This window comes from Engystomops pustulosus, chromosome 3 (genome assembly GCF_040894005.1).
Source record: "Engystomops pustulosus chromosome 3, aEngPut4.maternal, whole genome shotgun sequence".
NCBI lineage: Eukaryota > Metazoa > Chordata > Amphibia > Anura > Leptodactylidae > Engystomops > Engystomops pustulosus.
The window spans coordinates 133,765,945-133,781,997 of record NC_092413.1 but is presented as its reverse complement, the minus strand read 5'-3'; the positions used below and the strand labels follow the sequence as shown (position 1 = coordinate 133,781,997).

At 35.3% G+C, this 16,053-nt stretch overlaps 1 protein-coding gene across 8 annotated transcripts in view; it reads left to right on the top strand.

The window, feature by feature from the left end:
• Window positions 1-16,053, top strand: part of ADGRB3 (adhesion G protein-coupled receptor B3) — a 577,118-nt gene that overhangs the window by 500,690 nt on the left and 60,375 nt on the right. For all 8 annotated transcript variants that reach the window (XM_072142190.1, XM_072142192.1, XM_072142193.1 and 5 more), the window contains one exon: window positions 15,625-15,775. In XM_072142190.1, the coding sequence (XP_071998291.1) occupies window positions 15,625-15,775 (151 nt within the window). The remainder of the gene's footprint in view (window positions 1-15,624; window positions 15,776-16,053) is intronic.

Here is a 16,053-nt window from a genome sequence, read left to right as displayed (position 1 = left end):
ATGCTCTAGGTCCACGTTTACAGAGCGATTCCTTAGCTCAGTCTTCATGCCAACACCATGCTGTGAATTCACATACATGTATTATCCTGTTCCGAAATAAAACCTTTTAAAAACAAAAATTACAGAACTACGGCACTTTGGGAATTATAGGAAATTTGAAGAGCTTCTGATGGGATATATCACGGCTAATGTGCAAGCAGTAAACGGCTCTACTGCCTTGGCTGACATTTTGGAGATTGGACTTCCAACAGCGTCGTCTTGTCAGGCATGGGATTTAGATTGCTCATGTTCACATCACAGAAACTTTTAGGCACATGAAGTCAAGTATGATGGTCATTCCTAAGATAAGTGGTAATAGAACAAAAAATATAATAAAAAATAAAATATATTACAACTGAAACTAAAATGCATTCCAAATGATTTTCTAATTCTGCATTATGTATCACAACATTTTCATTGTTTTCTGTATGCAGTGAGTTACAAGCATATGATCATATATTAAAATGAGCTCAGCCTATCAATTAGTATAATCACATGCTTGCTGACCTACAGTGCAGGGTAATGTACTACTTGCACAATTATGGTAAATATATTTTCAGCTTGCATTAAAGTGATCAGCTAAAATACATTTTAACTGTCATTAGCAGTGGAAGCGAAATTAGAGTTTAAAATAGCAAGCCACACGAGTTTGATTATTATATTGTAAAGCCATGTGTATAAAACCCTCATTACTAAAAAGAAAAAAAAGAAAGGAAAGCAATAAACTGAAAAGTGAAATGACATTTTATTCACACCTCTGATATTTGAAAGATAGAATAAAGTCAATCCTTGTCCCCCACAAATCTATCAACTATAACTATACAATAATAAAAATAAAAAGGCTGTCATTGCCTATAAAAACTTGAGTGTAGGAAATGTACACAAAGGATGGGTAAGTAGTTTTATTTTGGAGTGATGAGTTTGAAGTTTGGAAATCCTTTAGGAAGAGGAAACTAAGGATTGGGAATTTTGAAATATTAAATGCCCAATAATGCTGTATAAATAAATTATGTAAAATCTACCAATAGAAAAATGTTAAGCACTTAATGACCTATGACAGAATAGTATGACAGGCGTTATGCAGCAAACTCCTATCGCTAACACCTGTGATTAATGTCTGCACCTATCATGTTCATAAGAGAAACATATAGGAGATACCCTATGATAGGCACTGCAAAATTCCAAAAAAAACTATTGTTATAATGAACTGACTAAAATAATTTATTCAGCATATATAAGTCAATAAGATCAATAGGTCAATAAGATAACATACAAAGAATAAATTTAAAGCATGCCAATAACGCGTTTTGGGCACAGAAAAGCTCTTCATCAGATTATGCATAAATATGCCCAACTATCATGGGTGTCATCCACTTAAACGCTATGGGAGAAGCAACCTTTGCCACTTAAATCCTGGTGGTGTATGCACGTTGCCATCTTGGGTCTGATGGTCACCCTTCTGTGGTGTCATCAGAGGGGGCATCACCATGACTGTCAAGAATTTCTGTGAGATTCCAAGGCCTGTCATTTAAATAGATCTGTAAGGGCAGACCAATGCAGGTCACCTGACCATTTACTGCAATCTCTTAGTACTGCAGTATAGGGTATCAGTGATCAGGCACTAGGTACAAAAACCCTACGGGGTCTGATAAAATTGTAAAGTATACAAAAATAAAAATCATTTTAAAGAAAACCTAAATGTTTTCAATAGAACACAAATAAAAAGAAAAATCATAAACTTGCTAAGTATTACTGTGTCCCAAATACCCCCATCTATTATAGTAGATAGTATAGTGTATAGTCATAGTATATAATAGTATAGTATAATATTCCCTTGCAGAGGTGCATCCTGAAGCTCCCTATTTCATCCTCACACTAAATAAACAACATTCGGTATCTAGCATATCATATCATCCATAATGCTGCCTATTTTTATCTTTAGGGACTTTGCTAATGTATTAGTAAAATTCTCTGTTGCCTATTTTCACTGACCATAACTGGTACATACAGACATTATTTGGGAAATCGAAATCTTAATTTTATATATAAAATCACATCAACCTTTACTTTACCAAAATTTGTAAACAATTAAAATAGAAATTATATTTTATTATCATAGCATACAGTAACCGCTATTAATGGAGTGAGCTGCTGGCAGGTACCAACAAAAAGTACGTTCAGAAATAGCTGCCAGGCGCTGGGGTTTAATAGGCTGGAAAATGGTGTAGTTGCTATTCTGTTACTTAATTTACTTGGATTATCAATTATCCTTAGGGAAAGGTTAACATGCGGAGGGTAAGAAAACACCTTTTGCTATTTTTAATTATCTGGAAGGTATTTGCTATTTCACATAATACAATGGGAACTGGTGAAACTATTTGATCTTAGAGTAGTGTTTTACTTCGTAGGGAAATAGTTGTCACAGTGTTTGTAGTGAATGAAAACCCCGGATATAAACGTAATGTGTTCTTGCCATTTAATACAATGAAACTCAATAATTGTTTTTTAAATATTGAAATATCCTTCAAACACCAGGAAATTACAGTGTAGATTGACTTATAGGGGAAAATGTGGAAAAAAAATTGAAAAAAGTAAAAGGTTTGTTCAGTTTCAACAAATAATAATGCCAGTGTTTGCATAATGAAAAGACTTACAGTTTTCTAATATAAATTATGTATCAATTCGCTGTCTTTTTATAGATCTCTGCTTGCTTTCATTCTAGTGGAATCTTCATTGCTAGCCAGCAGTGGATAAGAATCTGTCCCTGGTCATGTGATGTCACACAGGTGCAGGGCTCATTATGTCACACAGCACTAATTACTTTCTGTGATTCTAATGAGATGTGCACCTGTGTGACATCACATGACCAGGGATAGAGTTTTAACCCTGGCTAAAGATAGCAATGAAACTTTTGAATTACAGCAAGCAGGGATCTGGAAAATCTAATGAACTAATGTAGAAAGTATATTGTATAACTTTGAATTTTATTAACAATAACATTTATTTGCTGAAACTGGGCAATCCTTTATTATCTGAAATTATAAATACTTTATCATTTTTTTAAATTGAAGCTCATCATTTTGAAAACAAAATATCATTTCAGGGCTGATAAAAAATTGTGATATGATGGCAAACATGTTCACCTTTTGGTTATGAGGAAGATCTGGTGTTATAAAAGCTGTAAAATGTAAGCATCCTAATCATCCCTCTCTGTACATGATTCCCTTTGCTTCTATTACTCTTGGTTGTCCTTAGTACCACCTTTTAAATCAGGCAGGGGATCCATCTTACACCTTGGAATTTTCATATGTATATGTATACAGGCGGTCCCCTACTTAAGGACACCCGACTTACAGACGACCCATAGTTACAGAAGGACCCCTCTGCCCACTGTGACCTCTCGTGAAGCTCTCTGGATGTTAATATAGTCCCAGACTGCAATAATCAGCTGTAAGGTGTCTGCAATGAAGCTTTAATGATAATCCTTGGTCCAATTACAGCAAAAATTTTGAAACTCCAATTTTCACTGGGACAAAAGAAAAAAAATTGTCTAGAACTTCAATTATAAAGTATACAGTTTGGACTTACATACAAATTCAACTTAAGAACAAACCTCCAGACCCTATCTTGTATGTAACCCAGGGACTGTCTGTATTGTGATTTTCAAGGAATTACTGTATCTACAATTTATACTATTTACAGATCACTCACATTCAGCCTTGTTTTTTTTTTCATGAAATGTATACTGAAAGATAGTTCAGTAGTTATATATCTTAACTAGCCTGCCTACCACCTGAAAATGTTGTAACATCCTCAAGTTTTCCTCATCTCCTCACCGATACAACATTCTTCTTACCTATAAACTCTAAACTTTGCCTAGACAGTGACCTCATTTTAGTCTACTGTCTACTGTAATAATTTGGCAACATGTCTGAGATTATCCTGGAGTGCCCTGCAGAAAGAAATTGAACTGGAAAGATTAAAGAGGAACTGTTTGGGTAAGATTTGGGATACTATACCACCCAGAGGTCCTTATGAACTGGTGGTTTAGTGTGCCAAATTGCCCTTTACTAAGTTCCTCCGTAAGCACTTTTAAATTAAAAAAGGGTTAAACTTACCTCTGTCCAGTGCTCCCTGAGCTATCAGCTGGTGAAGCCAGCATACTACACCCTGGCTTCACTGCACATGCGCCGTGGTTGTGGTACTTGTGTATTGAAGCCTGTTAGTTAGTTATAATGTTTTGTTAGCTGGTGCGGAGGGACTTAGTAAAAGGGGATTTGGGATACTAAACCACCGGTCCATAAAGACCTGTGGATGATTTAATGAGCCAAATTGCCCTGACAGGTCCTCTTTCAGGATCAAGTGAAGGGCTTGCTTAGAGTCTTAACCACAGACTACACTCCCTGCTTAAATGCTTCAAGTGAAACCCCAGGAATAGAAAAGAAACTAAAAAGGTCTAACCAACTAATGAAATATAATTATAAAGATGAAAAAACTGTTGTACCGTTATTTACTTTCCTGTTCTTTTTCCTTGTCCAAATATGTGTCAACTAGCTTTTGGTGACTATATTATTTTACCGTATTGCATCAAAAATTGATGTCCTTCATTTGTCTATTTGGCTACCTAGTGGCTGTTTTATAAGGCAAAGCCTTTTAAGCCTTTTTTAAGCATGTTGTGAAATAATGTATTGGAAAAAGGGTGGAAGAAGTATGCTATTAAACTTATACAATACTCTGCTAAATATAAGTCTGCATCAGGAAATCCTTTTTACTGTGAAATGGAGGAAAGAGATTGCTGCGGTGCTCTCTTCAATGAAGTGTTACAAGAGTTCATACCTAGTCCATACAAAAGCAAACAGAGGTACTTACTGCAATAGTTTTGAGTATGTTTTGTAATTAAATGGACACCTGAAGAACAAGAGGGTTAAGTGCCATTCTCTTTACTCTGTTTGCTCTTCTTATTGTGAAATTATATTGAATTGATTTCTTTAACAAACGTTGAAAGGCAAATCCATTTTCTTGATTTGCTAATATTATATTTTGACAATTTAGTTTTGTCGTTCTCTAGTCACCAGGATTAGCCAAAAATACTTGGTTTTAAGGTATTTGTATCCAGTTATGAATGCTTGTCAAGTTTTTTTGTGTCAAAACACTTCCATTCACTTATTCCCATAGGTGAAAGGATCATGCAACTTACTGACAGCACAAGCAAAGCTTCTTTTGTTTCTCAGGGAACTGACATTTAAAATGAGTCTTCCCGCTTTTTCTGGCGATGATCTGATAACATTCATGAGCTGACACGCCATTAAATTACAGATAAAAATCTGAACACAGGCACTGAAACATTTTGTGATTTATTCCAATTACAGAATGTTCCTTCCTCAGTGGATTTTAACTTGTTTGCTTCCAATGTCTCAGAGCAATGCTGTAATTGAAAGATATTTATGAATTCCAAAAATCTTATGGAGGCCGCTCTACCTGTATCATTTGTTACACAATGACGCTTTCACTTTTGTATATTAAAGCAGATTTTAGAATATTTTCAGAATCGGATGGAATAGAAGTAATACCCTTACAGAGACAACTATTCTTCTTCAAGTAAATATCTATCCAAATTTGAAACTGGATATTTTAAATTTCATTCTCAGAGGATACAATTTGCTAGATTTATTCCCCATAACCCTTTATTTTTCTAAAAACTTGATGATCATAATTGGAGAACAGCAATGACTGTAGCACAGAGAAACCTTTTCTGAAGGTCACTATTCAGTAGGACATGCACAAGCCTTTGCTTTGAATGACATGAGCACATCTGCGGCCACAGGACATTGCTGGTCACACTGCTCGGGTGGGATTTTGTTCATTTCTTCTTCCAGTCTCTTCTACAGTTTTGTGACTGTTATGGGTTTCTTGGCCATAACTTTGTCACCAAGGAATTTCCAGAGGTTTTCTATTGGGTTTAGATCAGGACTGAGGGCTGACCATTTCATTGTTTCAATGTTTTGGAATAAAAGGAATTGCTTACTTGTTTTACTTGACAGGGGCATTGTCCAGCATGATAATTGCTATATAATTGTGTGATGAATGCAAGGAAGGGACCATGTGTTGTTGAAAAAGGTTCTGGTGCTCACTTGCATTCACCCTGACATGTTGATGTATGAGAGGTCTAACTCCTGCCACAGTAAACCTTTCACAAACCATGACACCTCCTCCACCTTCTTTCACTGATATCTTTACACACTTTGGGTTCAGTCTTTCAGCAGTTTGTTGACAAATATAATATAATATATACAAATATAATATTTCCTAGCATACCCAAATACATTAAACTTGCTTTTATCACTAAAATGAACTGTGAACCACTTCTCCTCAGTCCACACATGCTCCTCAGCAAAGGTGAGTCTAGCTGTTCAATTTTTTCTGCTAATGAGAGGTTTGGTCACTGCAAAGTAGGCTTTTAACCAAATGCTCTTAATTGTTAGAAACTATATGAAGAGATATTTCCTACCCTGTTCAGTGGAGAGAAATTCCAGCTGCAGTATTGAAATGATTACCAATGGATTCTCTGCATTATGCTGTCCTCTCTTGCATTTGTCTTTTGAGGGTGACCAGCCTTCTTGGGAGACTTGAATGAGTTTGTGATCTTGTATAGATGCAGTATTCTATAAATAAGACTTGGAATGACCAACTTATCATGCTTCTTCATCTAGACAACCTGCTGCTGTAGGGTTTCAGTCACTTTAGAACAAAACACCATTTAGGTGAGGCTGCTAGTTAAATAGGGGTTGTCAGATAATGAAGAAAATCTGTCATCAAAATCACTAAACCACTTATACTTCTTATATTTGTTATCCATGTCCCGCTTCCTTCTAAAGTAGACTATTTAAATTATTCTATCTAGCCGGAAGGGCTCTGGGAGCATAACCAGAGCCCCTTAATGATGCAGGTTCAGCACACATGTGTGCCTCCATCACAGGGGAATTGAAGTGGTGAGAAGATCTGTTGTTTACTACACACTCTTGAGAATAGACTCATCTATACTCTTTTGCACATTCAGATAAAGGCTGTAATTAAGATACAGTGCCTTAGTGGCAGATCATTTTAAGTGATTATTGGGAGGACTTTTAACCTTTTACAAGCAGGTATTACTGGTGTGAGAGTTAACATTTGGGAGAAAGGTCTGCTTTAAAATACTACTATTTTACTCATTAGAATATATTCACATAGGATTATACAATGATTTCGACATTTAGGGTGTGTGTGTGTGTGTGTCAAACCGGGACTGAACTGACATGCTGAGTTCAGTCCTGGTTTGCAGAGTTCGGGCAGGGAGAGGCAGGCTGCACATTCTACATGTGTGATGCGAGTACATGGCATCACACTCGCAAGTGAAGAACGGGCCTAAGTGTATATGGGGTCTTCTTTAATGAACTCATGGACAGTATAACAGTTTCTATTCATTCTATTATAGGCAGTCCCCAGGTTACATACAAGATAGATTCCATAGGTTTGTTATAAAGTTGAATTTGTATGTAAGTTGAAACTGTATATTTTATCATTGTAGGTCCAGACAAAAATTTTTTTTTGCCTGAGTGACTCAAAATTTTTTTTGCTGTAATTGGACCAAGGATTATCACTAAAGCTTCATTAAAACACCTTACAGCTGAACATTGCAGTCTGGGACTAAAGTAACATTCAGAGAGCTTCACCAGAGGTCATAGTGGGCAGAGGGGTACATCTTTAACTAGGGGTCGTCTGTAAGTTGAGTGTCCTTAAGTAGGGGACCGCCTGTATTTTACTTTACATTAATCAAATAAGAGTGTAGGTAGTAGAATGGTGATCATCAGTAGCCACAGCATTAGCCGTTTGCTGGTCTAGATCACTCAATTGTGTCTAAACTCAATACTAAGGGAAAAAAAGTCAACAATGATCTTAGGGAAGCAATTGTTACTGTATATTAATCAGGGAAAAGTTGTAAGACAATTTCTGAACAATTTCAAGCCCAGTATTGTACAGCCATAAAATGTGTCATGCAGCATGACAATAATGCAGAACTCTATAGTTTACTTACACGATCTTAAATTGACCAAGAGAGTTGGTTGTGTCAACACTGGTTAAATAAAGTTTTCCTTACTGAATTATTTCATTAGCTGAATTTTGGATCATTGGAATAGTAATGTAATATTTTAAGTCCCTGTTGAAGGATACAGTAGTATTCCTGTTTGCAGTTTTCTTAATATCTAGCAGGAGCCATATTGCTCATCATAATTTTTTTAAATTTAACAATACACATTGTATAGTATACAGGTATATAGTATGCTAATACATGTTTTAAAATTCTCTTCCATAGCTTTTATTCCTTTTTTTTTTTTGCTGTCCGACTGAAAATCTGGGACCCAACATATCAATTATGTAATCTGTATTATCTTATACATTTTGAATCTATTTTTTACATTAGTGCATTTTTATGGATTGTATTTTGCTTGCATAAAAATTTTGAAAAGACAAATGTATGAGAAAAGTATTAGAATTGCAGCTTCAGTTAACATTCAATTCTATGTACAGACTTCAGAGACATGGCACAACAACAGGATTTTTTAGATCACACAGTTGATCCAGTTGGTAGAGTAGAAACTACCAATAAGCTTATCTTGAGACATACCTGGAATAAGATAAGATTAAGTGTGGCTCTGATATAAAACTTAAAGCTAAGGTTTAATAACTTATTCACTGGCAGAAGATACCATATACAGCAATAAAAGGCCAGGTTTATGTGACAAGTTGCTGATTCTCTAGATATAGTATAGAGGAAATAAGTCTAGTATTACATAAAAGTCTTCTTACTGTCTTGTAAAATAGTGCAGCTTCCAGTTATGGCTATAGTGTTCTACTTGCATTTGTCATGCTCTGAAATCAGGCAACACCAATTAAATAAATTTGCGCAGGCAGTATTTTATGTGCAATGATTCTGGAAACCAATTACCAGGTAGCATTGATATCATGACATGTACATTATAAGAGTTATGTTGTTCATGTATTTATTCATAACAGTTAGTGGCTAAAATAAACAAAGTGCATCAGAAATCTGAATAGGAATCAATTCCCAAAGAACAGGCACAATAAACCTTACTCACACCCCCTCCCCCAGGTTAAATTTGCCTCCTTCCACTAGTTAACTCGTTCTCCAAACTTTTTCTGTCTTTGTCTATATTGGCTTTTCTGACCACTACCTGGTCCTGTCCATTGCAGAGATGCCTGAAATGGAGACAAGATCTGCAGTTTCCCACACAGTGTTCTCTTCTAAATACACCATGCAGTGAGAGGACCAACATTCCTGGTAAGGACAGGAAGTGGACAGGGAGAGGACTTCCTGTCTGCTCAGACTTATATATAAAGAGACACTGAACTGTCAATAAAAAAAGGAGAATGGTTGAATGGCAGCCTATAGGAAACCTGAAAAACCCTATTCAGAAGTTGGCTCATGTCTTCTTATTTGGAGATCGTAAAACAGTCCTTATGTGATTATTTTAGGTTATATAGGGAGGACCAGCAGGTATTACTGGTGTGAGGGGTAAAATTATCAATAAGAAAATGCAAACTATGTGAGAAAATATAACAGAGAGAATGTCCACAGTATGAGTAGGATCCTCACAATAGAAAAACTCAAAATTCCTAATTTACCACAAGATCCAATCTCTTTTTACTATATAGTGCATCAGGATTACTTTTAGGTGGAGGAATTAGATCTCGGGGGATATTATAGGTAGGAATAGTGACATACTCTTAGAATAACCCATTATGATAGCTAAATATTTCTGCAAACGTAACATAATTTAAGGATTAGCCATAACATCAGGTTACAATTGAAGCATGAGTGAGCAATAGACTAAAATATCAAAGGACTGTTAAAGAGCATTTGAAAATTGAGCCAGTCAAATCCTTCTAAAGTAATTCATGTGTTAAATACTGAAATGCAAATGACAGACATGATCTGTTATCCCCTTTGGATTTCAAGCATACAGTATTTATGATGAATATCTTATTTTTTAGAATCTGGTGGGATAAATTGAAATGAAATTTGACCAACAACTATACAGTATAACACAAATGCATAGAGGTTAATGACCATCACCGCTGTTGGCATAATTCAAGGACAAGCTTTCCCCAGCATCAAGGACATTTCTGTACATTTATAATTGTACATATTTCTTTTTCAATCTTGACCTTTAAAATTCCTTCTAATAATGCACTGGTTGCTCTGCCTCACATGGTACATGATGACTAATCACCTTTAGCCATATAACAGCATCTTTTCTGGAAGAGTATAGTTTGTCAGATTGTTTTACAGTGGCTGCGTTCATATGACTCCTCAAAGACAACACCTATGTATTATTTGTTTTATTATTAATGTAATTAGTGATCTAAGGATATAGAATTTTCCTCCCTTATTTCTTAAGTTTTCAAACAACAAATTACCATTACCTCCTTCCATAATACACTAAATACATGGACACATACCTAAGATTACTATATGCAATGTATAGTGCCTAGTGTAAAATTTGGTGGGATGTTGTTTCTTAGAAAGACCATGCCTAGCCAAACCAATCATCCCTAACATGGATTGTGTTTTTTTAATCTCCTTTTACATTAATAGTTACGTTTTATTATGTATACACTTTTTCCTTTGACTTTCTTTATACACTGGTTCCTTTGACTTTCCTGTTTGTTCATGCCCATTGGGAACTTGTCACTCCAAAGAGCAAGGTGGTACAAGACCAGTGCTAGAGAATACTTCAAAAACTTTAGACCTATGTATGTCAAATCTCTTAGTACAGAACTTGAATTAATTTGTCATCTAATATTGTTTGAAGACATTAATAAAATAACATATGAATGTTATCATGAAAGTATGATTGGAGTATATGTATCTCTATGTATCTGGGGAAACTATCATATGCTAGCACAAGATGCCCAAGTGTGTGATTCAAACCCTTGATATGTCTAGAGGCTCCACTGTCCTGATAAATGCTTGTTAAAAGCACAATTCAATATTTTAACAGATTCTAATATACTTATTTAGTTCCATTTTACAATGGCAATTGTTGAGGTTTAACAGCCATATCAATGATCGGTCATATCTTATACTTGGTAGTTTGTTTCTTCATTTTCATTAATTTTGAAAACGCATCCCATAATTATATTGTAATATTTTTTTTACCATATAAAAAGATACCACATGATAAGCTTGCCTGTTTGAGGGATGATCACAGGGGTACACTCTCCAGTGACCTTGAAAAACCATTGTCCTATGATTCATGTTTGTACCTATTGTGCATTTAATACATTTTTGAAATATGAATTTTTTTGTCTTATTATCACCTTTATCTTCTTTCTTTTGTTCTATAGTATTGTCTTTTGATACGTATACATCCTTACTTTTGTTGTGCCTATCTCCTACAATTGTTGTTTATATGAAAAATCATTTGTCATCAATCGGATCAGTGTTTGTGCTGACACCACCCTTTTACGATAATGAGCTATGGTAACTCAACATTATAGAAGGAAACAAGGACACTGACTTGGTGAATGAGTATGGCTTTAAGAAGATTACTGTTCTTATTCGCTGCCATTGTCAGGATAATGAATCATATGGCTGTGATTTATTATACAATAAATGCAATGTGATAACTTTAGTCCACCACAGTGTTTGTTACAGTTTATGCAAAGCTAAGTTTTGTAATATCTGCATTGTGACTCATAGAAACAAACATAGCCACAAGCTTTTCTTAGAACCTTCCATCTGTGACATCATTTACCTTTCTAATCAGTGTTTCTGATAATGATTTCCTGGTGGTCGTGGGAAGCTGTAAATGTTAGTCATACCACCAGATGTCGAAACAAATATTCAGCTTGCTCCTGCTAAATGCCCTTGAAAACAGTGCATGAAATAACATTGTGATGTAGACTGCAGACAAGACCAGTGCAGAAACCCAAGCAAACAAAATCTTTTACAGTTTCAACACATACAATGTTAATAGTAGAATATGAAAAATGCAAATTTTCACAATAAATACACTGGACTTATTAGTGTCATTTAAAGAGGTGTTCCAGCCTGTTCAACTCAATCCTTTTGACAGTCTTTTGACAGCAGGCGATGTGGGTGCCACGTCTGCAGAGACATCTTTTGGTGTAGAAGGAATACTATGTAGTGAATACTAGACTCAAAATAGACTCTATAGACCCAGTTAACATGTGATCACCAGTCTGAAAGAGTTCATCAGGGCTGATGGGTTTGATCAGACCCAGTACAGGGGGTCTTTTCTCCCTTCAAAAATGTCTCTCTTTTTGGAACTTTAACTCTAAATTAAACTAAGAAAAAAACTAAGTCTTTTAACATTTGTTAATTTTTAACTAGTCCTAATTGGCACCAAAAAATGCTGCAATAATTGTTGTCTCATTTTGGTATGTAATACCATTGTTTGATAATGTAAATATACAGTCTACATGATCAAATTGTGATTAATTCATTTTTTTTCTCATTTGATGTGTAGGAGATTTTGGTTAACTTGAGAAGTCAGACAGATAAATATGAGGCTATAGGTTCCCTATGTAGAATATGAGTTATGATTTGATGGATATAGATATATAGATTTGGTGCATATCATGGTTATTGTGTTTCAGCTGTAAACTATAACTCACCCATCCATAAAATCTAAGAGAATAAACTACAACTACAAAATTCCTAAGCATATACACCTTATTAGTATGTCTAAGGGTAAATTCCCATGGCCATGTATTTGTCCAGACTGGATCCCGGTTAAGCTCAGGGCTAGGAGGAGGAGATGGTAGGGATGAGCGCTCTTCACCACTCCACCCTCAGTAGGTAAATGAGCATCCACGCCGCCCGACTTGGTGACAGTGTGGTGACAGACGGGGTGTTCATAAAACCGTCACCGCGAACCATAGGCTGCTGGGTGAAAACCAAGTCGGGCTGCGTGGATGCTCATCTGCCTATTGAGGGAGGAGGGGTGAAGAGCACTCACGCCTACCATCTCCTCCCTCAATAGCCAGATGAGCATCCACGCCACCCGACTTGGTGACAGTGCGGTGACACACCGGGTGCTCACAAAACCGTCACCGGGAACCATAGGCTGCCGGGTGAAAACACCCTAAGATTGTACAATAAGTGTAAGTAAAAAGGAATTAGATGTTAACATGCTAAGTATACAGCCATATAGAAGATTTTACCAAATAAATGAAGAACCCCTTAAACTAAAATCATAGACCTCTCAGGACAACATATGTTTCACTACAAGCTTCTTTTTGCTTTTCAGAGCCGAATAACTTTATCAATATTTTTAAAAAGATTCTTTATTCTGTTAAATTAACTCCTTAGTATCCTAAAAAATTTTCTTTGTGATCCTTTGTGGATTGTAGACTAATTTTCGTACATGTAGGTCGCCACTGAATTATCTGATAAGCGGAAGTCTCAGGGAGCAAACTTCTAGCATAACAATTTCTGACATGTCTGAGGGACATGTCAGTAGATATCTGAAGATAACAGTTTACTCTATATATTCAGGCCAACTCTAAATTTTTATTCTGTCCCTGCACATCCTCTTTACTGTTATGTCAATAAAGTCAAGAAAAAAACACCTTTTAACATAATATGTATCTATACAAATTAAAAATGTTTGACTTCTGATCTAGAAAAAGTTTAAAGTTCTATAGTCGATGATTCAGGAATTCTGATTAGCAACTAAGAATAGAGAAGCTTATTACAAATGAAAGTGAGAAATGTAGAAAAGTGCCAACATCATTAAGCATAGGCAGCTGCAGTCATAGATTTGGAATATCATTACCAAGTCTCTCACAGTGATAACACATTGCAATGTCAAAGTCAGCTAACTACGCAAGAGATTTGCTTTTCTAGAACAACACGGACATATAAAGTCCTTGCTTATATACGTAATCATGTTACTATATGACTCAGCAAAATCACACATTTACTGCATATCGTATGTAGCTTTGTAATGCAACTAAAGATGTATTCTTGCCTTTGAATTTGCATGGTATTGCAAATAAACTGAAGATATAAGTTAGGCTCCAACATGTGATCTGATTTTTATTAAAATTTCAATATTTATTTGTAATGTTTGTTGGTTCAACTCACATTAAAAATAATGTTGCCTATGTAACAAACTTACAGGAAGTCTATGTATCGCCATTTAATTCATCTATGAGGTACAATATTCTTTCATAGAAGTTATGCTTTACAAAAATTTTTGAGGATAACAATGTGTTTGGCTCATATACAAATTAAGACATAAATGTCAGATTGTTGGGGATCAACTCTCACCATCAGCTGTTTGAAGAGTCCATAAAGCTTAACTTGTTAAGTCATATTTATTCCTTTTCATAGCCTTTTCAAACAAATGAGCAAAATGCTCTCTCTCTAATATATATATATATATATATATATATATATATATATATATATATATATATATATATCAACATTGTGAACCTGTAACACTTCTTTAAGGGTACATACTTCTGTAATGTGCCATATGTATAACCACAGAACAATAGCAATCTTCAATGACACCAAGAATCTCTAGGGTGCATGCACTCTAGAAAAATATTGCTTTGTGTTTGAATAATAGGATCTCGGAAGTGTTTCTAAATTCCATCGATGACTCTACAGAATGTGCAAGAATAATAATTATAGATGTAATTTATTTCATCATAATTTATTTTATTTATGAAAACCGTTTAAGCTTCAGGAAACATTTTTAGGTTCTGGAATATTGTATGTAGTTGTCGTCAACTTTACATACCCACAGAGTGTGCAGTATCGTGTATTATCAGTAATGTCGAACTCCTACAGTACATAAGGAAACAATTCTATTGCTTTTCTTGTTAACAGTAAAGCCTTTTTTGTAAAAACAGTAGCATCTTTTGGACAAAAAACTAAATAAGAATTTTCCTTTAAACGGTTTAATTTATTTAAACGGTTATTTAAAGGGAACCTGTCAAAAGCAACTGGCCTAATAAACCACTATCAGTATATTGTCAAGCAGCTTCTAGTTTTTGTTTCTTTCATGGCCCATAGTGGTGGCATCATTCAGAAAATCTACTTTGATATGAGAAGTAAAGTGGTTGTATAAAATCAAGGAGGCAAAGAGTTTGACATTGAAGTCAACTCTGATTGCTTCCTTAACTGTGATTGACATCATGAATCAAACTTCAAGAGATCTGGTTAGTGATGTCTCTGGATGCAGGACCACCAATTGCAGTGAAGGGGCTTTCTGAGGAATTGAGAGCTTGACTTCAATGCTAAAATCTCCACCTCCTTGACTCTGTACAACCAATTTACACCTCACTTCAAAGTTGATTTTCTGATGATGTCACCATAGAGGGTCATAAAATAAACATCTGGAATCTGGAAAGTGCCTGACAAAATACTGGTAGTAGTTTGTTAGGTCAAATTCTGCTGACAGGTTCCCTTTAAAGGTACATTGTAAATATAAAGAAAACATGTGTTTGTTCATAATCCTAATTTTTCATCCTTTTCTTCTTTAGGGTATTTGTACCATGACCACAGCCTTCCTGCACTTTTTCTTCCTAGCATCCTTCTGCTGGGTTTTGACGGAAGCTTGGCAATCATACATGGCCGTCACTGGAAAAATTAGAACAAGGGTTATAAGGAAACGGTTTCTGTGCCTCGGATGGGGTATGTTTTAAGTCACTGAAAAGTAACTGAATACTTTTTTCATTTTGTGTCTCATGTGTACTGGAAAATAATTCAATTTTAAATTGTATGGTGAAGCCCAAAGCCAATAGGCCATTGTAAGGTTTATTGTAAGGATACAATAAAGTTTATAGTGCTGGCTACTAATGCCAAGTGTACTGTCATGAGAAAAAACAAGTATATCCTATTTGAATTCTATAGTTCTATCAGAAAATGTGGCCATGTCTATTAAAGCAAAAAATAGAACATTCAGAAGTTTT